Source organism: Xenopus laevis, chromosome 5S (genome assembly GCF_017654675.1).
Source record: "Xenopus laevis strain J_2021 chromosome 5S, Xenopus_laevis_v10.1, whole genome shotgun sequence".
NCBI lineage: Eukaryota > Metazoa > Chordata > Amphibia > Anura > Pipidae > Xenopus > Xenopus laevis.
The window spans coordinates 86,532,480-86,554,926 of record NC_054380.1 but is presented as its reverse complement, the minus strand read 5'-3'; the positions used below and the strand labels follow the sequence as shown (position 1 = coordinate 86,554,926).

The window sequence follows — 22,447 nt, the reverse complement described above, 5'->3', positions numbered from 1 at the left end:
TTCATTAGTGCAATCCACATAGATTCTTAAGCTTCTTCCTATGTCTAGAAGACAAAGTTGATTCTTTTTCCTTGAACCCTTGGTTGACATAACGTAGTATAATTTCCTGATTAATATTGGATGAAGAGGCCACCTTGGGTCTGAAGAAGGGAAGAGGCCTTAGAACTACAAGATCTTGAAGAAAAACCAAGTACAGTTCTGGATGACACAACTTGTAATTCTCCAATTCCTTTGGCTGAAGTGATGGCTACTAAGAATAGTCCTCCAATTGCTCATAAGGATAATTAGAGCTTCCTCATGACAAGCAGCAAGTCCCAAGAAGGAAAGGGTTGAAACACTTTTGGTCGAATCTTAGATATGGCCTTCACAAACCTCTTAATAAGCGGAAAGGATGTAAGGGGTTTATTCAAAAGAGCATGGAGAGCTGAAATCTGTACCTTAACTGTATTTACAGCTAAGCCCTTGTCAAACCCTCCCTGAAGAAATTTTAGCAACTCCACTCTCCTATGCAGGTAGGACAAAAAATACTGGTGACATCTAGGGGTAGCTCCTATTTATGGGTAGTGTTAATTAACATTTCTCTCTTCACTGTCCTACAAAGCAGTTAAGACGAAATAAATCTGATGGTTTGCTGCTGTATAAGGATAATTTAGGGAAATATTTATTGCATACCAGGGATCATGGATCAGTTTCAATACATCAAAATACTTGAAGAGGTCATGTTGCCTCATGCTGAAGAGGAAATGCCCTTGAAATGGGTATTTCAACAAGACAACGACCCTAAACACACCAGTGAACGAGCAACATCTTGGTTCCAGACCAATAAGATTGATGTTATAGAGTGGCCAACCCTTTTCCCGGACCTTAAACCAATAGAAAACATGTGGGTGACACCGAAAATGCTGTTTCCGAGGCAAAACCAAGAAATGCAGAAGAATTGTGGAATGTAACATGTACCAGAAGTTGGTCGACTCCATGTAACACAGATGTGCAGCAGTTCTCAGAAACAGTGGTTTTACAACTAAATATTAGTTCAGTGACTCAAATGAAAGCAAAATCTTGAAACATTTTTCAGTTTATACAGTAAATAGTTGTATAAATTCATATCCGTGATCTTATAGGTAAGAAACCTTTAGGCGATGAGAACGGTGCAGAGTAGTCTGATAACAGTCTTGGTGGCTGTTTGACACATCAGTTCAGGGCAGCACAGCTGAAAGTCTGGTATCAGTGTAAGGGTAGAACTCCATGGGCGATTTTAAGTGTGATACCGTCCGTTCCTCTGAGCAGGCGTCACGCCGGATGCACAGAATCTTAGGTAAGTAATAGGAATGTCAGACATTGTCGATGCGTGCATTCGTCACGACACGACTGTCAGATGAAGACGCAGCGTTCACATCTGACAGTTTTGGATGCACACAGTGACAACATCCAACATTCCTATTACTTACCTTACACTCTGCGCATCCGACGGGACGCCAGTGATTCATCTCAGCGCATCGGAATGGAAGCTATTGCACTTAACTTTCTAGTTGCATTTAGATATCCTTTAAGATATTGTGATATTATGCACCTGGTTAAATGCAGAGCGGATATAATAACTGAAAAGGTGGAAAGCAAAAGCCAGGGAGCCCTACCAGCAGTGCCAACTGTGGAAAAGGAGGGAAATTACAGACTCTTTAATGTATTAATGGTTAACGATTATAAATGTGATTGTGTTAGGGTAACTGCCCAAACAATTGTAAAGGGGTTAATGTCCTTAGGTAGGGAGGGGCCTCACCTTTGGGCCAAATGTCACTGAATGAATAAATAAAAGAAGGGAACTCAGGGACTGCCTTTGGTATATTGCAACTTTATGGAACCATAGTTACTTGGGAAAATAAACTCACAAAACTGCCCAAAAATAAATCCTTTCAAGTATGGATACAACAAATTGCTATATTAGCATTTTTAAAACCACATTATATCTGGTTGGAGGCATTGTTGAAAAATACACCAATGAATTTCTGAAGTGTGGATGAGTTTTATTAACCATTAGACACACAAACAACAAGCAATTTTAAAATGTTTCCAGTACACCACATACTATGTAACAAGAATGTTACTGAATGACCTTAGTTCTAACTTTTACATGTCACTTTATGTAGGGTTGCCACCTTTTCGGTTTTGACCTGAACAGTTCGATTTTGGTAAGGCCTGTTCACAGCGCCGTTTCTGTATCCATTGCCGCCTGAGGCGGCTCCAGTAATGCCGCCCCCCCAGCCTGATTCACGCTAGTGCGGAGAGCGCAATTGCGCTCTCTCGCCCTAGTAAAGCCGAATTTCCGGTTCAAAAACCGGAAATTCGGCTCTTAAAGGCACCAGGAGCGGCTTTTTGCCGCCCCTGGAAACCTAGCTGGCGATGCCGCCTGAGGCGAGCGCCTCAGCTCGCCTCATTGGCGGATCGCCCCTGCCTGTTCGGGGCTCAACTTTCTGTTTGCTTTTCAGCCTTATGAAGCTGGAACAATAATCTAGCCAATACATGAAAAAAAATTAAATACCTCAACATGGCTTAGTTACTATCAAGTACAGTTCATTTCTTATTATTACAGATACAAAAAAAAGCAAATCAATCAAAACTAAGATTTTTTTTTCTAAATTTGCATTTCTATATTTCAGAGCTTTCTGGATAACTGAATTCTTTATAATAGAACTCATACCTGTAATTAAAGGTTTAGGCTTACTCATCAAGCAGAATATAGCTAGAGATAGGGTTGCCAACTTTTAATAAAAGTTCCACTGGCTGGTGGAGGGCACGGGAACAAAAGGGTGGGTTGTGACGTCAAAGGGGCGGAGTCACTGCACTACATTGCCAGTAAATTTGTAATACAGGCCCTGGCCTTGGCAGGTCCGGCTAGGCCGGTAAAATACTGGGCATCAAGACTTTAAAACATTGTGAAAACTGTATAGAAATCGATCCAGTTGCAAATAAGTGATTGCAATAGCCTTACCCTGATGTCATAACTCCACCAACATCATTGTGCCCACCTCTGATGTCATCATGCCTGTTCCTACATCACTGCCCCATCCTCCATGTTCGGGTTTAGCCAACAGCAAAGGTGGCATCGATAACTTTATGTGATGTATGTATTTGAGTCCAGTCAGGCAGACCTGTGTCAGACCCGACACCCAATGAATTAAATTAACTTCCATAAGATGAGTTTATTTCTTGCTTTCTATATTCGGCCTTTAGGGTTTTTAAGCAAGACATTAAAGAAATAAAAGATGAAATACTGACTATAGATTTAATATAATATAAACCTAGATAATGTAAGTTAGACTGCAAGTATCATATATATATATATATATATATATATATATATATATAATACACAAAAGCCATGAATATCCTGTAAATTATATCCTTATAAACGGTGAGTTCTGATGTCATCAGTTATAAACGGTGAGTTCTGATGTCATTTCTGTCACATGACTCGCTTAAATTTGTGTATTATAATAAATAAAGTACCCCCAGTTGCAAAATATGAGGATATTAGAAGTTACCTCGGAGTTCCATGACCTGTATATGGTCATGAAACTCCTCGGTAACTTATAATATCCTTATATTTTACAAGAGGGGGTACTTTATTCACTATATATATATATATATATATATATATATATATATATATATATATATATATATATATATATATAGTGTATATTAAGTTTCAACACATCAACATCAACATATGATAAAGGCTTGATAATGGGCATATACTTTATCACCCCCCATAAAATTACTTTTTGAGTAACCTGATAATTAAAGGAATTAAGATACAATCTTGATATACAATGCTGAAATCTTTTTATATCAGTTACATCCGTTGACAAAAAACAAAGACGCAAAATCTTAAAAAAACCTACTATACTTTATGTATCAAAAAAATCTCCCATTTGCCCTAGCTCGCCGAATGTCACGTGATACCGGCAACCCTTTGGTCATGTGACCAGAGGAAGACAACGCGGCGCTAGGTCTTGCCCTGCCCTTTCCGCTTTTTTATTTTTAATCACGTGGATTGGATCTGCGCTTGCGTAGAGATTCGCCGGGATCCGGAAATGGTTCAGCTAGCTGGTGCGACTGCGCCCGGCTGCGCGGACTAAGGAAAGCAGGTGAGAATCGGTGGGGCCTGATTAGGAATCCATTGCCATCCTTCGTCCTATTTACTCCTCTTGTGTCCGAAACGTGAATTGGTAACTTACTATTGGCACTTACCTCCCGGCATAGTGTGGCGTCCGTGTACTTTGCAGCCGGCTCTCCGTGGCCTGTCCATACGAGGCCCTTCACAACCCTGCTACATGTCCTTTATAAGTAAAGCCTGAGACACGAGTGACTGACATAGGCTTTTATTGTTGGGGTCGATTGTATTCATGTGAGCACATATGGACGGAATTCCTTCATGTAGCCGGTTCCGTATGGTGCAGCTCAGCGAGGAGTACGTGTGACATTGTCAATTTAGGTGGGTAGCGCGGAGGGGGCGGAGGCGCGGTGACGACATGCACCTCATGAGTTATAGCATGCACCGGCAATCAAAATGTCCTCCCTTTAGGTCCTTTAATGGCTCCACGGGGCCTGGGACTCCATGCTTTTATTCAGCAGCAATGAATGGCACCATACCGGTTCAACGCGAAAACTGCTTTTGCTGCCGAGCGCTGAGCTTCCCCTATTTTCTATAGGACAAAGTCATTTTCACTTGTGACCTCCATTGTTAAACTGCGACCCCTTTATTCCCGCTTGAGTGCACTTAACCCATTTCCTCTCAATGAAACTTCTAGTATAAAATACCGGCACTTCATATCCTTTGTTTGAAAAGGAACAGGGACATAACTAGATATTAACACCGCAAATGATTTTTCAGGCCCCCAAAATGTCTAGAAATTGACTTGTTTTACCAATATTTGCTGCAATTGTATATGAATTAGGGCCTGGGGCCCCTGTACCCCCTGCTTCCTCTGTAGTTACTCCCCCGAAAAGGAGGTTCTTGCTGATTTTTCTTGTCTCTAATCTGAATTTGACTTTTTTTTAAAGCTACTGTGTAACATATGTTTGAATTGGATATAGGTGTGTGGGTGGGTGCAGGGTACCACGACTGACACTTAGTTTTGCTGAGTAAGTGAAAGTAGTGTGCTCTCTATTTCACACCCATCCTAGCTCTTTTTGTTTTTCTTCCAAGTAATACATTAATAAACTGTTATTCTTGTCTAAAACTATCATATATATTAGGGATGCACCAAATCCAGGATTCGGTTCGGGATTTGGCCAGGATTCTGCCTTTTTCAGCAGGATTTGGATTCGGCTGAATGCTTCTGCCTGGCATATGCAAATTAGGGGCGGGAGGGAAATTTCATGACTTTTTGTCACAAAACAAGGAAGTAAAAAATGTTTCCCCCTTCCTACACCTAATTTGCATATGCAAATTAGGATTTGGTTTGGTATTCGGCCATATCTTTCACAAAGGATTCGGGGGTTCGGCTTAATACAAAAAGTGGATTCGGTGCATCCCTAATATGTATATGTGTATATATATGTGTATATATGTGTATATATGTATATATATATGTCCAAAAGTACCAGCACTCTTACCCCAAGTCCAATGGCGGGTGCTAGGTCAAATTGAGATTGTACAGTGGACCAGCACTGTAATTTCCCAAAAATTTTATTGAGTCATCACTCGTGTGTCCCACGTTTTGGCCCTCGTTGGGGCCTTTATCAAGGATAAGGTGCAAGTGACAAAATTGTGATATATATATACACACACAACCCCTTCAAAAAAGGCGCCAAAATTACGTCATAGATCCCTTATTGATGCAATTGCATTTAACTATTTGATAAATGTGTGTGTGTGTATTATATATATATATATATATATATATATATATATATATATATATATATATATATATATATATATATATATATATATATATATATATATATATATTTATTTTTTTTTTTTTCAGATTGGACCAGCACTCCACTTGTGTTTAAAATGATTTTATTGAATCATCGCTCGTATTTTCCAATCTTTCGGCCCCCTTGGGGCCTTTATCCCTTGTGCGCCGAAATGTTGGAAAATACGAGTGATGATTCAATAAAATAATTTTAAACACAAGTGGAGTGCTGATCCAATCTGAACTTTGTATGTCAAACTCTTGACCAAGCACCCACCATTGGATATATATATGTATATTTTTACAGTCTGGTCATTTCCCTATGGGACCAGACTGTAAATTATATCCTTATAAACGGTGCGTTCGAATGGGCCGTTTATAACGGGTCCCCGGCCACCGAATTTGACGCAGCGCATCCGAATTTGATGCTGCCGTGTTCAAATTGAACGGCGACGAGCCCAAATTGGACGCTGGCACACCCGATTTGGACACCGGTGACCAGAATTGGACGCAGACCCCTCCCAACATTTCACACAAAATGTAGATTATAATGCATAATGTACCCCCTACTGAAATTTATAAAGATATTAGAAGTCACCTCGGAGTTATGAGGACCTTCGGCCTCGTGCTTTTTTATGGTCACATAACTCATCGGTGGCATAATATCTTTATTAATTACAGTAGGGTGTACATTATCCACTATATATATATATATATATATATATATATATATATATATATATATATATATATATATACACATACATACACTTTTACATTGTGTGCAGTCTGTGCACATTGCATAATTTTACTAAATTTCACCTTTCAGTGCTAAAGTCTGTAGTACTGCAGGGCATATAAATCTAGATGATTTTGTATCCATGTTCTCATTACCAGTCTTGTTGTTTGACTTTCCCAAATCATGAGCATCATTCTGTTTTACTGTCTGTGTTAAATTGTGTTTTAGTTTAGTTTTTATTTAGTGCAGTCATGATATATCCCAGAGCAGGGGTCCCCAACCTTTTTTTTTACCCATTAGCCACATTGAAATGTAAAAAAGAGTTGTGGAGCATTGGTAGCCTCTATATGGACTGGTAGCCTACAGGAGTCTCCGTTTGGCAGTACACCTGGTTTTTATGCAACCAAAACTTGTCTCCAAGCCAGGAATTCAAAAACAATCATTTACTTAAAGGAATTGTTCAGTATAAAAATAAAAACTGGGTAAATAGGCTGTGAAAAATAAAAAATGTTTCTAATATAGTTAGTTAGGCAAAAATGTAATGTATAAAGGCTGGAGTGACTGGATGTGTAACATAATAGCCAGAACACTACTTGCTGCTTTTCAGCTCTCTTGGTTTCCACTGACTGGTTACCGTGGTTACCAGGCAGTAACCAATCAGAGACTTGATGGGGGGGCCACATGGATCATATCTGTTGCTTTGGAATCTGAGCTGAATGCTGAGGATCAATTGCAAACTGACTGAACAGATATGTACCATGTGGCCCCCCTTCAAGTCGCTGACTAGCGCAGAGTTATAGAGCTGAAAAGCAGGAAGTAGTGTTCAGGCTATTATGTAACACATCCAGTCACTCCAGCCTTTATACATTACATTTTTGCCTATTAGAAACATTTTTTATTTTGCACAACCTATCTATTTACTCAGTTTTTATTTTCACACTGAACTGTCCCTTTAAAGGAGAATTCAACCTGTGGGTGGAAAAAACTCTACCCCCCACCCTAGGTAGACCCTCCTCCCCCGGTGGGTAGTTAGCCTGGGGGGAGGAGGGAGTGGGCTCTACCTGGGGTGAGGTACGAGTTTTTTTCCCCACAGGTTTAATTTTCCTTTAAGGCCACTGGGAGCAACATCCAAGGGGTTGGTGAGCAACATGTTGCTCGTGAGCTACTGGTTGGGGACCACTGTCCCAGAAGTTAGCCTGCCTTCTTTATTTTTGAAACGGTCAACTTGGCTCTTCTGCCCTAATTGTAAAACCTTTCTTGAAACAGTTGATTACAGTGGTTGTAAATGAAATTGTATATTGGTGCAGTGTGTATGTGACCATTCAGTATGGTAAGTTCTGGTCATTCAACCTCTTTGCTAAGTGACCAGTTCATTGGGCATTTAAGTCAGAACTTTTCATAGTTAATCAGGCAAACAGACAAGAGTCAACTGCTAATATTACGAGGTTAGCTTGGCAGTAACCTTCACTGCTCCTGCCTCTATTGCCTCCGTATTTACATGATTCACATATTTCCTAGCTCTGCCTCTGTGTAATAGGCAGAGGTCAGCTGATCATGCTTTGTCACCACAGATGCGTTAATCTGAGAAGGATGAGTGAAAAAAATCATATAAGTGTAGACCTGCTGTTTCAACACACACCATCCATCATGTGATAAGCATTCGATTTATAGAAATTAGAAACAGACCAGGAACCGGCAGTACTTAGTCTGCAGTCACCCTTTATTGGTGTATTCTCACTCACTTCAAGTGAAAAAGGGACTAGCTCCCGAAACATGTCGTGAGTGAGAATACACCAATAAAGGGTGATTACAGACTAAGTACTGCCGGTTCCTGGTTTGTCACCACAGAACCAGTAGTGTGTTCTGTCACCTGTTGCATTCTGCACCAATAGCCCTTTCCATAGCCAAAATATTTATTGCTTTGTTATAATTGCATTTTATAATTACTGTAGGTTTAAGCAATTCTGTGTACAATGTTTTTTTTAAATGGCATATTTTTACTTCTGTGAAATAATTTTTTTTTTTTTTTTGGCTTTATATATTAATTTTTTTACAGCTTTGAATCTTAATTATTTTGTCTATTCAGTGGCAACATATTCTGTCCCAGGCAAAGTGGAGTTTACAAAGTAAATCAATGAAAATTACATTAGCAGGTCATTGCTTGCTTTTTGGGTTTCATTTTTTGTTCATTTAATAGGAACCACCTATTAGAGAAATCTTCATGTTCAACCACCTATTAGAAAAATCTTCAATTTTAAAGAGACCGTGTCATGGGAAAACTGTTTTTTTTTTTCAAAATGTTTCAGTTAATATTGCTACTTCAGCAGACTTCTGTGCTGAAACCTGTTTTTCACATTGTCAGTTTCCCAGGTGATTCCAGTCATGTGATTTGTGCTCTGATAAACTTCAGTCACTCTTAATTGCTACACTGCAATTGGAGTGATAACCTTTATGACACCAGCCTGAACACCATGTGCAGAAAAACTAGTTCATGTGCCTATAACTTTTTTCTGAATGAATACCAGTCAACATTTCTTTACCCAGTTTTTCTCCTCTACGATTAATATTGTGTATTTTTCATTTGTGCTGGGGCAGCAAGAAAGTTGCTGAAATGCTTGTCTGGTATCATGGCCACAGCAAGTGTGTAATATGAGGTATACACTAATGCTGTAGTGAATATTTACCCTCCCCTTTATGCTTGCTTGTCACAGGGGAAACAGAAGCGGCTTATTTCCATTGCTGGTGGTTGTCCTTACAGAGCAATAGTCCTTTTCAGGGGCTGAGCCGAGTTTGACACGGTTGTCAGTTCTGGCACGATCTTGGTCTGCAAATTGCTGCCTGTATCAACTGTCTTGCTTTTTAGCAAACCTGGCTGGCTAAATAATAAGTTAATGCCTTTAGCAACCAAACAAGGCCTTTAATTCACAGTTTTATTTGTATAAATTGGCCACATTTGGAAGGCCAATCTGCTTGCCTTCCTGCAAGTGAAAGGACTGTTCACTTAGTGATGGTTTTATACTGAAACGCCTGATTACTTTATAACGTAGTTGTCCCTTTTCTTAATATTTTTTTTATTTACTTGAACATATAAGAACAACTTTATTTTGCGTATAGAAATAAAATGGTGATTTATAACTTAATCTTCCCATGTAAAAGTTTTATTTCATAAGACTTGTATGACATCACCAAGACAAATGGAGTGTTTTGCTGCCCCTGTGAAATCGTTGGCCACTATGCCCAGAAATGCCCATAATTGTGGTGGATTTAAATGACTTCAGGTATGTCCGTAAAACTGTAATTGCCCTTAATGTAATACTGACAGTTCTAGACTTTATAGGAACATGGTCTGACCTTTCTAAAACTATTCAGTTTGAAAATTTGCCCTCTGCTTAGCTTGCTACCTGTGTTTGAATCTGACATCTCTCCTCTCGTAGCTGCTGCTTTGATGATTGGTTTTTGGCACTGCCCCAAGACATTAAAGGCTGCAACAGCTATGGAGGATGCAATATCTGCTTAATTTTAGCAGATAAAGTTCAGTAGAACTGTTTACTTTGTTCTCGTTCTGTTGTGTAAATATTACTCAAAAACTAAGGCTTATGGTACACAATGTGGTGGAAAAACGCCCAATACCCCCAGTGCAGATTGATGGTATTGCAGTCGTCTCTTGCTCTACCTGGGGTGAGTTGTGGCCTAAAACTGCATACTTGAGTGTTCACTGCCAAAATCCACCCACATGTCACAAAGAATACTGTTACCTCTGACAGTAGATTTTACAATCTTTGATATGCAGTCCTGTGAAATCTGACTGTCAAATGCCCACAAGTTTCATCTTCAGTTAGGAGATTCACCTAAAAAACGAAATCTCCTGGTTCCACCATATTTTCTTTGAACGTTTTCGTTCAATTGTCATATAATATACATAATTTCCCATAGCAGAGTCACCATCTCAAACCATTTATATATTGAATGTATCGTTTGGCTATGCAATTTTTATTGCATTAAAGTACCACTGATATCCTATGCTTGGGACCTGGGGTTTTCCGGATAACGGATCTTTCCGTAATTTGGATCTTCATATATTGTCTACTAGAAAAGAATGTAAACAGTAAATAAACCCAATAAACTGGTTTTGCTTCCAATAAGGATTAATTATATCTTAGTTTGAATCTAGTACACGGTACTGTTTTATTACTACAGAGAAAAAGGAAATATTTTTTAAAAATTTGGATTATTTGATTATAATGGAGTCTATGAGAAACGACCATTCCATATTTTGGAGCTTTCTGGATAATGGGTTTCCAGATAATGTATCCCTTACCTGTATACAAATTAAATTCTTATGACAATTTGCTTCTTGAATTTAGCATCGATATACATTGAATAAGCTTTTAATGTTACCTGATTGATAAAGCTGTATTGTACTGATTGCAGGAACAAACATCTCCCATTAGCCCTTGCAGGTTTTACTATTCTTCATATAGTGAAACCATAGCTGAAGGCCACTGGTTGGAGATCCGTTAGCCAATGTATATTAATGAATAGTAATTGTATGTAACTTTGCTACTTGCTGTACTGTCTTTTGTGTGAGCTCCCACCTTCTCGTCGCATGTTTGCCACTTCTGAATTTTTGGAGACATTATTGCTTGTTAGCCTATAACTGCAACATAATGTTAAGGAGATGCAGTTTAAACATTCAGTGCATTACTTGTCAAATTTGTGTTCACAAAATGGAGCAAATTTGGCATTCCTTGGGCTTCCTTCTGATAATCTGGTTTAATTCACTTATCTGCCATAAATGGGCAAATAACCTACTTGTTCTGGAGTTTCTGAATTGGCAGCTTAAATCTACTGGTGTGTGGCCAGCATAATAACACTGAAGAACACACAAAAATATAGCAGAGATTTCTCACTCTTGGTAACACAGTTGTTCAAATATGATCATGCTTTTGATATTTGTACAACACGATCTTGCATGTTGCCAAAGCATTTTAATGAAATACAAGACTCAAAAGTTTTAGTTAAACGTTTATGATGTTTTAGGAAATATCAGGTACAGATGAGCCCTTTTAAACTGGTGGTACACCAGGAGATTTAAACTGCCGATTTGACCTCTTCGGAACGATTTCAGCAAATTATCTTCCTGTGTATGGGCGTTCCCCCAACAGAAATCTTAAAGGACTGAAAATCCTGTTGTGATGAGGACCACATTGGCATGTAGATGCAATCCTTTCCTGCCTGCAGTGGCTACATTTTTTTTAACTTTGCTTTATTTTGTTACTTGCAATAACCAGTTTTTATAAAATCGTGTAAAACTGCCTATTAGCACACATTTCAATCAAGACATTTTTGTGATAAATCCTATTAAACTAAAAAAAAAAAAAAAGTTTCTATTATACATTCATTAAAAATGTTTAACGGATTTAAACTAGCACAGTAGATAGCATTAATGCCTTCCAGAGCTTGGGTCCTAAGTTCAGTTCCAGCCATGTGCTCTGCGTTCCTCCTACACACCAAAAACAGTTGGGGTAATGCTTCCTGCTAAAGTATACCATGGTGTTTGTTATATGAATCTTAGATTAAAAGTCCTGCTGTTGTAGGGGCTTTTTGTGAATGATGTAGCAAAGTGGCTTAGTGGGTAGCTCTGCTGTATTGCAGTGTTTGGAGCTTGAGTTCTTTACCAGCCAGGGCACTATCTTCAAGCTGTTTGTATGTTCTTGCCATGTCTGTATGGGTTTCCTTCCACACTCCCAACACATACAAGGCAGGTTAATTGGCTACTGATAAATTGGCCCTACTGTGCTCAAATGGGATAGGAACCTTAGATTGTAAACCCCACTGGGGCAGTGAATGGTATGAAAATTGTATAATTGGCGTTTACTACCAAGAAATGATCTCTATAAATGCTATAGAATATATTGGAGAATATACATGATATAGTGATAATAAGATAACCACTATTGAAAGTGTATCTGTTTCTCCCATGTTATTCTGTATTTGGAAAAAGTGTAATATAAAAACTGGGTAAATAGGCTGTACAAAATAATGGTTCTAATCTAGTTAGTCATAAATGTAATGTATAAAGGCTGAAGTGACTAGATGTATAACAGAACACTACTTCCTGCTTTTCAGCTCTCAAACTCTTGAGTTATTCAGTGACTATAACTGTTGCAATTTATCCTCCGCATTTGGCTCATATTCAAAAGCAACAATTATTACCCATGTGCCCCCCCCCTCAAGTCACTGATTGGTTACTGCCTGGAATGAATCAGTGGAAACTAAGAGAGCAGGAAGTAGTGCTGTGGCTATTATGTTGGACATCCAGTCACTCCAGGCTAACTATATTGAAAACATTTTTTATTTTGCACATTCTATTTACCCAGTTCTTATTTTTATACTGAATTCCTTTACAGGGGTGGTTTACCTTTACTGTATCTTTTAGTATGTTTTAGAATTGCCAAATATAAGCAACTTTTCAATTGGTTTTCATGTTTAATCTTTTATAGTTTTTTAAAGTAGTTGTTCCCCTTTCAAACTATTTTTCAGCTGGGCTGTTTTCAGGTTGTATACCAGAAATAAATACTTTTTTCAATTGCTTTCCACGTTTTATTTTTTACCAATTTTTTTTTTCTTTCTTTCACAATTGATGTTTAAAGTTTAATGTTCATGTCTCGGATGTTTCTGTCTGGCAAATCGGTAATCCAGGTACAGATTCTGAACTGTTACTATTTGCTACATTTATGTTATCAACTATTGTATCAATTCTTAAATGAAACTCAGGGATTCTGTTCAACAGGGCCAAAGTTAAAAATGTGTCAAATGTATCAATTTAGAACAGTTACAGAAAGCAATAAAAAAAATAAAAAAACATTTCTGGTGAACTAAAACCAACTGAACTGGAAAAAGTGTTTACAGATGAACAACCCCTATAATTATTTGCCTTCTTATTCTAAATCTTTCCAGCTTTTAAGGGCAGGGGGGTTCACTAATCCCAACTAAAAATAAATGTTCTGTAATGCTACAAATTTATTGCAAATTGTCTAGACTATCACTTTCTATATCATACTGAAAATGTATTTAAAAATGAACAACCCTTTTAATTGCATTTTCTTTCACTATTATTTACATGTAATTTTTAGAGCGCCAAAATATTTTGCAGAGCTGAAACTAGACATAATTTTATTTTTGGGCTTATGATTTTTAATTGACACCTGTGACTTTAACCATTGTAAAGCCAAAACTACACCATGCTTTAGCTAACTGGTAAGGATATGTAGAGTCCATGAAACATTGAGCTATTTGAGCCATATTAATGTGGTAGGTTACTTAACACAACAGGCGTGCCTATTATGGTTGCAAGAAGGCCCAGTGAGTTCCTCCACAGCAAAGTACTGCAGTACATGAATTTCTCTGCTTTGAAAATTACATTTAGGGTTGGGGAAGATTCGGGGAGATTTAGTCGCCTGCCGACTAATCGCCTCTTCTGCGGGACGGCAATGTCCCCGAACTTCCTTCCTTCTGCTTGAATGAAGAATCGCCTGCGCTAATGCACTCGCTGCGCATCGATTTCTGAAGTTGCCTCACAAGGAAACTTCGGGCAACTTCCGAAATCGAAGCGCCGCGAGTGCATTAGCGCAGTTTAAAAGCTCTTTACAGGACCTTTACAACCTGATTGTGTATGTACAACAGTTTTTCCAACTCCGTTGCATCACAGCTCTGTACAGCTAACGTGCTTTTCTAACTAATAATGAAGTGCAGAGAGTGGGTTCATGGAAACATGTGTAGGCGGAGCTTAAACTTCTTTCAGTGTATTTGCCTTGTTCTGAGAGATTCCCTGTGCAGTAGTATTGTCGCATTGGGGGGGGGGGGTGGAGGTCTAAGCCATCTGTGCATATTCTACTAACCCTTTCATATGCAATGTAATGCCCAGCCCCACACCCTCCCTAATGTTATCTGCATCTAGAGCAGGACTCTGTCCTGCTGGTTTGGGGGAGGGGGGTTTCTCTGGATCATGTTTCATTGAAAATGTGTAGACAGAAAAGTCTCCAGTATACTGTATTGCCAGCCCTACATTGGAAGGACACATGGGCCTTGCTAGCTGCTAATGTAAGTGTGCATTCATATTCTTATGGATTTTGCTGTTCTCCATGTAAACATCAAGCTGAGGTGTGTATGTGTTGTAAGGCTTGTGCATTTGCACACTGTGTTTTCATGGGCCTGGTACTGCAATACACATACGTTTTCATGTTACCCCCTTATTCTGCTTAATATGCACTTGTTAAAAAAAAAAAAAAAAAGATTTTTAAGGTTTTACCAAGCTAGTAACTTTTCCTTTTTCTTTACAGTCCTGTATTTATGAAACCGTTTCATACACTAATGAACAGTGGGGATTCTATTTGTACAGTAAGTTTACATTAAACTTTTATAAATTTATATTCTATATCATTTGTTATAATAGTATTATCAAAACCATGCACATTGGATATGTTATTTATGTAATTTAATGTCCTGATCTATACCTTAAGTGACTGAGTACTGCATTTTACATTACAGTACATTTTAGGTTTTCAGTCATTATTTGACTAAAAATTGTATTACATATGTAACACGTGTATTATTTAGCAATTTCACAGTAGTTCATAGTTAGCAACAATTAGCTTGTTAATTTGCCTCTGGAGGAATGGTGTCTTAGTGGAAGATGGCTAGTGATATTGTTTGTTCAGTATCAACCCTTTCGGCCCTCTGCTATGTCAGTAGTATTTTCTGCTGGAGGTTTCAACTGCTGGCCTGTTCCCAGACCCCTCTCGGATTCATTGCTAAGGCATGCTCATTCCTACCAGTAGCTAATTGTATTGGGTGACATCTATCTAAATGAGTGATTTGCTTACTAGAGGTACATTAGATTGAATCCCCTCTCTGTTAAAGTAACAGTCCAGTGTAAAAATAAAAACTGGGTAAATAGATTATATGTGCAAAATTTAAAAAAAAAAGTTTCTACCGTAGTTAGCCTAAAATGCAATCTATAAAGGCCGGAGTGAAAGGATGTTCTCACATTATAGAGAGCTGCAAAGCAGGAAGTTGGATTCTGCTCCGTCTGAATTTGTCAGCAACTTTAAGGGGGCCACATGATACATAACTGTTCAGTGAGTTTGCAATTGATCCTTGATTGATCCTTGCAGCTCAGATTCAAAAGCAACAGTTATGACCCATGTGGCCCCCCTTCAAATCACTGATTTACTACTGCCTGGTAACCAATAGATGGAAACCAAGGGAGCTGCAAAGCAGGAAGTAGTGTTCTGGCTATTATGTTACACATCAGTCACTCCAGCCTTTATACATTACGTTTTTGACTAACTATTTTGAAAACTTTTTATTTTGCACAGCCCTATTTTTATTTATACTGAACAATTAATTTAAGGAGTCTTGCTCTCAGGGCAATTTTATTTTAATTAGGATTCGCTGAATCCCTAATTTTAATTTGTGCTGTTCAGTTGCCCTGATCAAAATGGTGATGTGTAGCATGTAGGCATTTATCCGTGATTGTCCTCTGAGTTCACATCTCTGCATACTGTGGATGACACTGCCCTATGTGCGCTAGACATAAGCTGCACAGAAGCCTAAATGAACCGTTGGATGTCTAAAATCATAGTGCTGATGTTCATTATCCCACCTGCAACAATAACAAACAAGGGAAAGTTGTGCTCACCACTAATTTTTAAAACCATTAGGCGGGGGTGCAATGAGGCTGTGACCACAAAATACATATAGACAAATGCAAGAGTCCTCTGCACTCAACCCATTAACAATATATTTAAAGGAAAGCTATAACCCCAAAATGAATACTTAAGCAACAGAGTTTATATCAAATAGAATGACATATTAAAGAATCTTACCAAACTGGAATATATATTTACATAAATATTGCCCTTTTACATCTCTTGCCTTGAACCACCATTTCGTGACTATCTGTGCTGCCTCAGAGATCACCTGACCAGAAATACTACAACACTATCTGTAACTGGAAGAAGTGAGGAAGCAAAAGGCAGACCTCTGTCTGTTAATTGGCTCATGTGACCTTACATGTGGTTTGTATGTGTGCACAGTGAATCGTACGATCTCAGGGGACGGCCCTTATTTTTTAAAATGGCAATTTTCTATTTATGATTACCCAATGGCACATTCTACTGAAAAAGTATATTATTATGATAATGGTTCATTTACATGAAGCAGGGTTTTACTCAGTATCTTTTAATAGAGACCTACATTGTTTGGGGGGTATAGTTTTCCTTTAAAACAGAGACATTTTGTGCATACTGCTACTGAAAAATACCTTACCCTTTAAACAAAACAGGGATTGTTTGTCCATATATTGCAATATATTTAAGCTGGCCAACTACGTCAGTCATCCCATATCTGGCCAGTCCTATGCTCAATAAGCACCATTCATTACACTAATGTTGAAGGTAGAATATACTGCCTCGGAAACATCTGATATTCGAACAAGTCCTAAAAGTAGATGAAGAAAACCTAGTTAAACAAATGAAACACAAATTATTATATTTGCTCATGTATTTATAAAAAAAAAAGATCAGGTAACGTGTGTAGCAAAAGTCAATCCTTAGCCTTATCTTATAATTTGAGGTGTTACTGTTAACACTGGTGTTAATCAGGTGTTACTGAGAGACCCCGTTTTATTTAAAGAACAGCAAAGCCTGATCACAGATACAACACATTTGTGGATGTGTATCATGACAAATGAGGTGTCTGAGAATTGTTGATGCCCCTAAAGCTGGAAAAGGTTACACAGCTCTCTAAGAGAGTTAGCACTGGGAGATTTACTCTTCTGGCGACTAATCGCCTCTGCTGTGGGTCGACAATCTCCCCGGACTGCCTTTCCCCTGCTTTCCGCCTGCTATAATGAGAAAACGCCAGCACCAATGCGTGAGGCAACTTCGGTCGACTTCGGAAATCGAATCACCGCATGTGCATTGGCGATTTCTCATTATAGTAGGTGGAAGGCAGGGGGTAGGCAGTTCGGGCAGATTGTCGCCCTGTAGAAAAGGCGATTAGTCGCCAGGCGACTAAATTTCCCTGAATCTGCCAGTGTGCTAGCTCCCTAAAGAGTTTGGACTCCTCAGATTGTGCACAAAGTTCAAGACTGTTGTTACCCTACCCAGAAGTGGTCGACCATCAAATATAACTCCCAACTGCAAGGCGTCTAATAGTCCCAGAGGTTACTAAGGAACCCAGGCTAACTTGCAAGCAACTGAAGGCCTGTCTTACTGGAAAATGTTGGAGTCCACCATCAGAACAATGAACAGCAATGATGTGTATGTCAGGGTTGCAAGGAGAAAGCCACTGCTCCCCCCCCCCCCCCAAAATATTGCTGACTGTCTACAGTTTGCTGAAGATCACGTGGACAAACCAGACCAGGAGAAATAATGTTTTGTGGAAAGATAAAGAAATAATAGAACTTTGTGGCTCAAATGAGTGTTAACATTTGGAGAAAGAAATCCTGCAATCCAGCATAAGAACAGTCTCCCATCTGTGAAGCATGTTGATGGGAGCGCTCTGGTTTGGTCTACTTTTGCTGCATTTTGGCCATTTTTATAATGGTATGAAACTGCCATTATTCAAAACCCGGACAAAGGTGATCATCCTCTTCTGACTGTTGTATTTAATTCTCACAGACACTGCAGGGGAACCTATGAAGCAGCGCATGAGATGAGTAAAACCACACAAACAATAGGAGGACCCCCTACAGCCCCTTCCCCTGGACTCTCACAAGTAAGCAACCCTGATATCGATAGATGCAATACGTCCGTTTATGTTGAACAGTGTATTTTGAATTATTAGTTGTTTAACTTTTTCGTTTGTGGTAATTGATTCAGCTATAGCCTATGGGTCGATTATTTGCAGTTATTCTCTATAGTAAATGTATTGTGTGTGTGTGTGTGTGTGTGGGGGGGGGGGGGGTGTGATTTGTTTGTCGGTCTTGTCTAAAATGTTTTTTTCTGTCTGGGAAATTGGGAGTTCTGCCATTAATATGCTCTTGGTAGAATGTTAATGTTCTCATAATACTCTCTTCTAACTTTTTAGACATCCTTTCCTTCTGCTCCTACGGCCCCTGTTGTGTTTGGGCCCCCACAGCCCCCACAAATGAATACACAATCTCAGCCTCGACAGGTGAGTGGCCTTAAATGCTTAGCCCTGTAACCTGTGTTCTCTCCCCAGCTAATACCCTGCTTTTCCAGCTGTTAAATGTGCAAAAGTTAGGGTCATACCATGATGTATGTTTGTATACCATGATGTATGTTTGTAAGCCATTATGCTATTCTCACTGGTTTCCACGACACTGCTGTTTGATAGATGTTTGGACTATTGTCTAGTATATTGTTATATTCAATTTTGAAATCTGACTTGGGGCTAGACATTTTGTCCGTTTCCCAGCTGCCCCAGTCATGTGACTTGTGCTCTGATAAACTTCAGTCATCCTTTACTGCTGTACTGCAAGTTGGAGTTATATCACCCCCCCCCCCCAGCAGTCTTAACAGAACAATGGGGAGGTAACCAGATAGCAGCTCTATAACACAAGATAACAGCTGCCTGGTAGATCTAAGAACAGCACTCAATAGTAAAGACCAAGTCCCACTGAGACTGAGGAGAAATAACAGCCTGCCAAAAAGTAGTTCCTTCCTAAAGTGCTGGCACAAGTCACATGACTGGGGCATCTGGGAAACGGACAATATATTTAGCCCCATGTCCGATTTCATAATTAAATATAAAAAAAATCTCTGCTCTCTGGAGAAATTAATTTCAGTGCAGAATTCTGCTGGATCAATACTATTAACTGATGCATTTTGGAAAAAAACATGTTTTCCCATGACAGTATCCCTTTAAGGTAAACTACATAGTAGTGAAATGCCACTCATATACAAACTCTTGACAGTCTTCAAACTTATTTGTTCAGTTTGCCAGACTTCAGCAGTTTGCTTAGATACCCTATCTAGTTTCAGCTATTGTCACCAGTCACTTTAATTTAGCCACAGCAGTCCGTCCAACCAACTTTCCCAACTTTGTTGACTTTTGTGCAATGATTTTCATTTTTTCAGCTCCAACTGATTTTTATCCCAAACACAAAACAGCCCCCTACAACATTTACCAACCAACTCCACCACTGCTTCTCCAGTTTTCTCTGTGCCTCTGTCTGTCAATGCCCATTTTTACCAATGACCTTTTAAAGGAAGTATTTCACTTTTCTTTCTCCCTACCTATTTGCTTCTTTTTCTTGTTTCTGCTGCTGCTGCTTCTAACAGGCAGGATTCAGATCAATCCAGGTAATGTTTCACTGTGTCTCTTAATCACCCTGAACATTATTGTATTGTGGAAAGGCCATATATTCCTAAGACCTTAGTATTTTAAGGGAGTTTTTCACTCCTTGTGGTTAGTTATGTTACCACTCTGCACTATTGCATTAGCCCTTGTGCTTTTTCAGTGCAGGGCAAATTTGAAGACTTAATTTTTCTGTAGGCCACGTTTGATAACATTTTTCCTTTTCTCCAGCATTATTATCCAAGTAGGACACAGCCTCCCACTAGTGCCACCAGAGTGCAGAGTGGTTCATCTGCTCGAGCAGTTACTCCAGCCCATGTGTATCAACCAGGCTCCCAAGTTATGATGATTCCTTCACAGATTTCATACCCTTCCCAGGGATACTACATTCAGGGACAGGTGAGAGCCTGCCAGCCCCTCTTCTATTAAATCTTCCTTCCAGACTTCAGTTTATGCAGCTTTTATTATATATATATATGTATATGTGTGTGTATGTTAGTTATAAGAAATATAATTGCTTTATAGGGCCGCTCCTATGTGGTGCCCACCAACCAGTACCCTGTACAGACTGGGGCTCCAGGTTTCTTCCCCAGTGCAAGTCCTTCAGAATACAGCACATATGGTGAGTAGATTACAGCAATGCTGGAAAAAAGAGGGATTCTGATATTTGGTTTTATCTCCCAATTTTCTGTTTTGGAATCCTGCTTTTTTGTGCTTTCGGTCTGAATCCTGTCTGGATAGATTTCCAAGGAAAATCTGAAATTTCACCCATCAATTTCTATGAAACTAGTGTTGTGGTTTTTATGTTTCCTAACTCTGTGCCATAGCTCTGCAGTAGGGCTATGTTCTGCACCCCCCCTTAAGTGTTTACATGATCAGGACCCAGCCCTGACTATATTTAGTTCAGCATTTCTGGGAGGTAGAATGAAGTCTTCGGAGAGTTTGAAGGCTCACAAATTTGAGCTTGACAAATTTTGGATTATTTAAGGATCAGCGGTGCTTTGGGGGTTTGTCTGCTATTACACTTATTGCATTAAGTGGCATAAATTTGACTTACGGTTTCAGTTGAATTGTTCTGGGGCTTAGAATTTTTACTTATCTGCGTATTGGGTCATGTGAAATTGATATGAGTACACTGAAAAAGTGCACAGGGTGTAGTCTTGGCCAAGGTTCTCTACACTCCCTTACATGTTTAAAGCTTAGATTGTCTTATTCAGTGTTGCAATCCTAAATTTCTCTCAACGTTTAGCTGGAGCATATTACCCTGCACAGCAGACGTTCCCTCCTGGAGTACCTGGAGCCCAAGTTATGATGAATCAGCCACAGGTGATTCCTCCTAAACGGGAGCGCAAAACAGTAAGTACTCTGTTTTTTTTGTGGTATATGCTTTCATGTTTTTGTAAAGATTTACATTTTGGAAAATTTGTCTTTTAACAATTGACTAAAAACTAGAGCAATATTTTCACTATTCCAAAATGCTGAACAGTGAAGTTGAAACTACTCCGTTTGTTTCTTGTAAGATAGATAATTTGATAACTAGATCTTACTAGAACTTTTCAACTTGGTGTCTGGTTTAATATTTTCCATGTACTGGCTTGTCCCATCCATCAGGCCACAGGCTGTACAGACGTACTTAGTATGCTGTACACAGTAAAGGTGGCCATACACAGGCCGATAAAAGCTGCCGACAGACCGAGTTGGCAGCTTATTGTCCTGTGTATGGTAGCCCTCCTACATGCTTCCTCGATTAATATCTGGCTGAATGTCGGCCAGATGTTGATCGGCAGGGCTAAAAATCCTGTCAGATCGCAGACCGGATCTGTTTGTTGATAGCAAGTGATTGAACACCATCTTGAGTAGGACTTTACTGAGTGATCAACAAATGCCTATTGGGTGTATCTTAGACGCAATGATGAATCACATTTTGTAGAACCAGTGTCTTGGTTGGTGTAATGTTACAAATGCTTTAAGAAAAAAACCCTTTAAAAAACGGAAAAAAAACATGGGAATTGAAAAAAGTCTATTTCTGGTGAGCAATCTGAAAACAGCTGATCTGAAAGTGTTTGAAAGGTAAACAACCCCTTTAAAGGACTATATTGTGTATCTGATTCTTATCAGATAAGAATTAGAGATCCCAACCAAGGAGGCAAAGATGTCACAGACGAAATACTTTCAGGAGGAAGGACATCATCTACTCCAACTCCTCCACAGGTAACTGTTCTCAGAAATTCCATTATTAAATTGAATCTTGTGTTAGGGCCATGAATGTTTAACAGCTTTGTGCCAAAAATTTGTTCGGCACAGCCCTTGTATATTGCAGGTTTAGCTGTTCAATATTTTAGTATGTTAGTAATTTCTGACCAAAAAGTTTTCCCTTCTTGGATTTTTTTAACATTGATAAGGGAGCTTATGCAACAATGGGTAAAACACAACAACCTATTGATCAGTCTAA

General features: G+C 39.0%; 1 protein-coding gene across 6 annotated transcripts in view; it reads left to right on the top strand.

Moving 5' to 3' along the window:
• The first annotated feature begins 4,006 nt into the window (after window positions 1-4,006).
• eif4g1.S (eukaryotic translation initiation factor 4 gamma, 1 S homeolog) overlaps window positions 4,007-22,447 on the top strand; it is a 43,671-nt gene continuing 25,230 nt past the window's right edge. Inside the window, exons 1-9 of one of the 6 annotated variants that reach the window (XM_018264553.2) lie at window positions 4,008-4,148; window positions 15,009-15,066; window positions 18,354-18,450; window positions 18,763-18,849; window positions 19,980-20,000; window positions 20,227-20,394; window positions 20,521-20,617; window positions 21,245-21,351; window positions 22,114-22,206. In XM_018264553.2, coding sequence (XP_018120042.1) covers window positions 18,388-18,450; window positions 18,763-18,849; window positions 19,980-20,000; window positions 20,227-20,394; window positions 20,521-20,617; window positions 21,245-21,351; window positions 22,114-22,206 — 636 coding nt within the window. In that variant the 5' untranslated portion in view covers window positions 4,008-4,148; window positions 15,009-15,066; window positions 18,354-18,387. The other 5 variants (XM_018264555.2, XM_018264554.2, XM_018264558.2 and 2 more) reach the window with 5 other exon arrangements.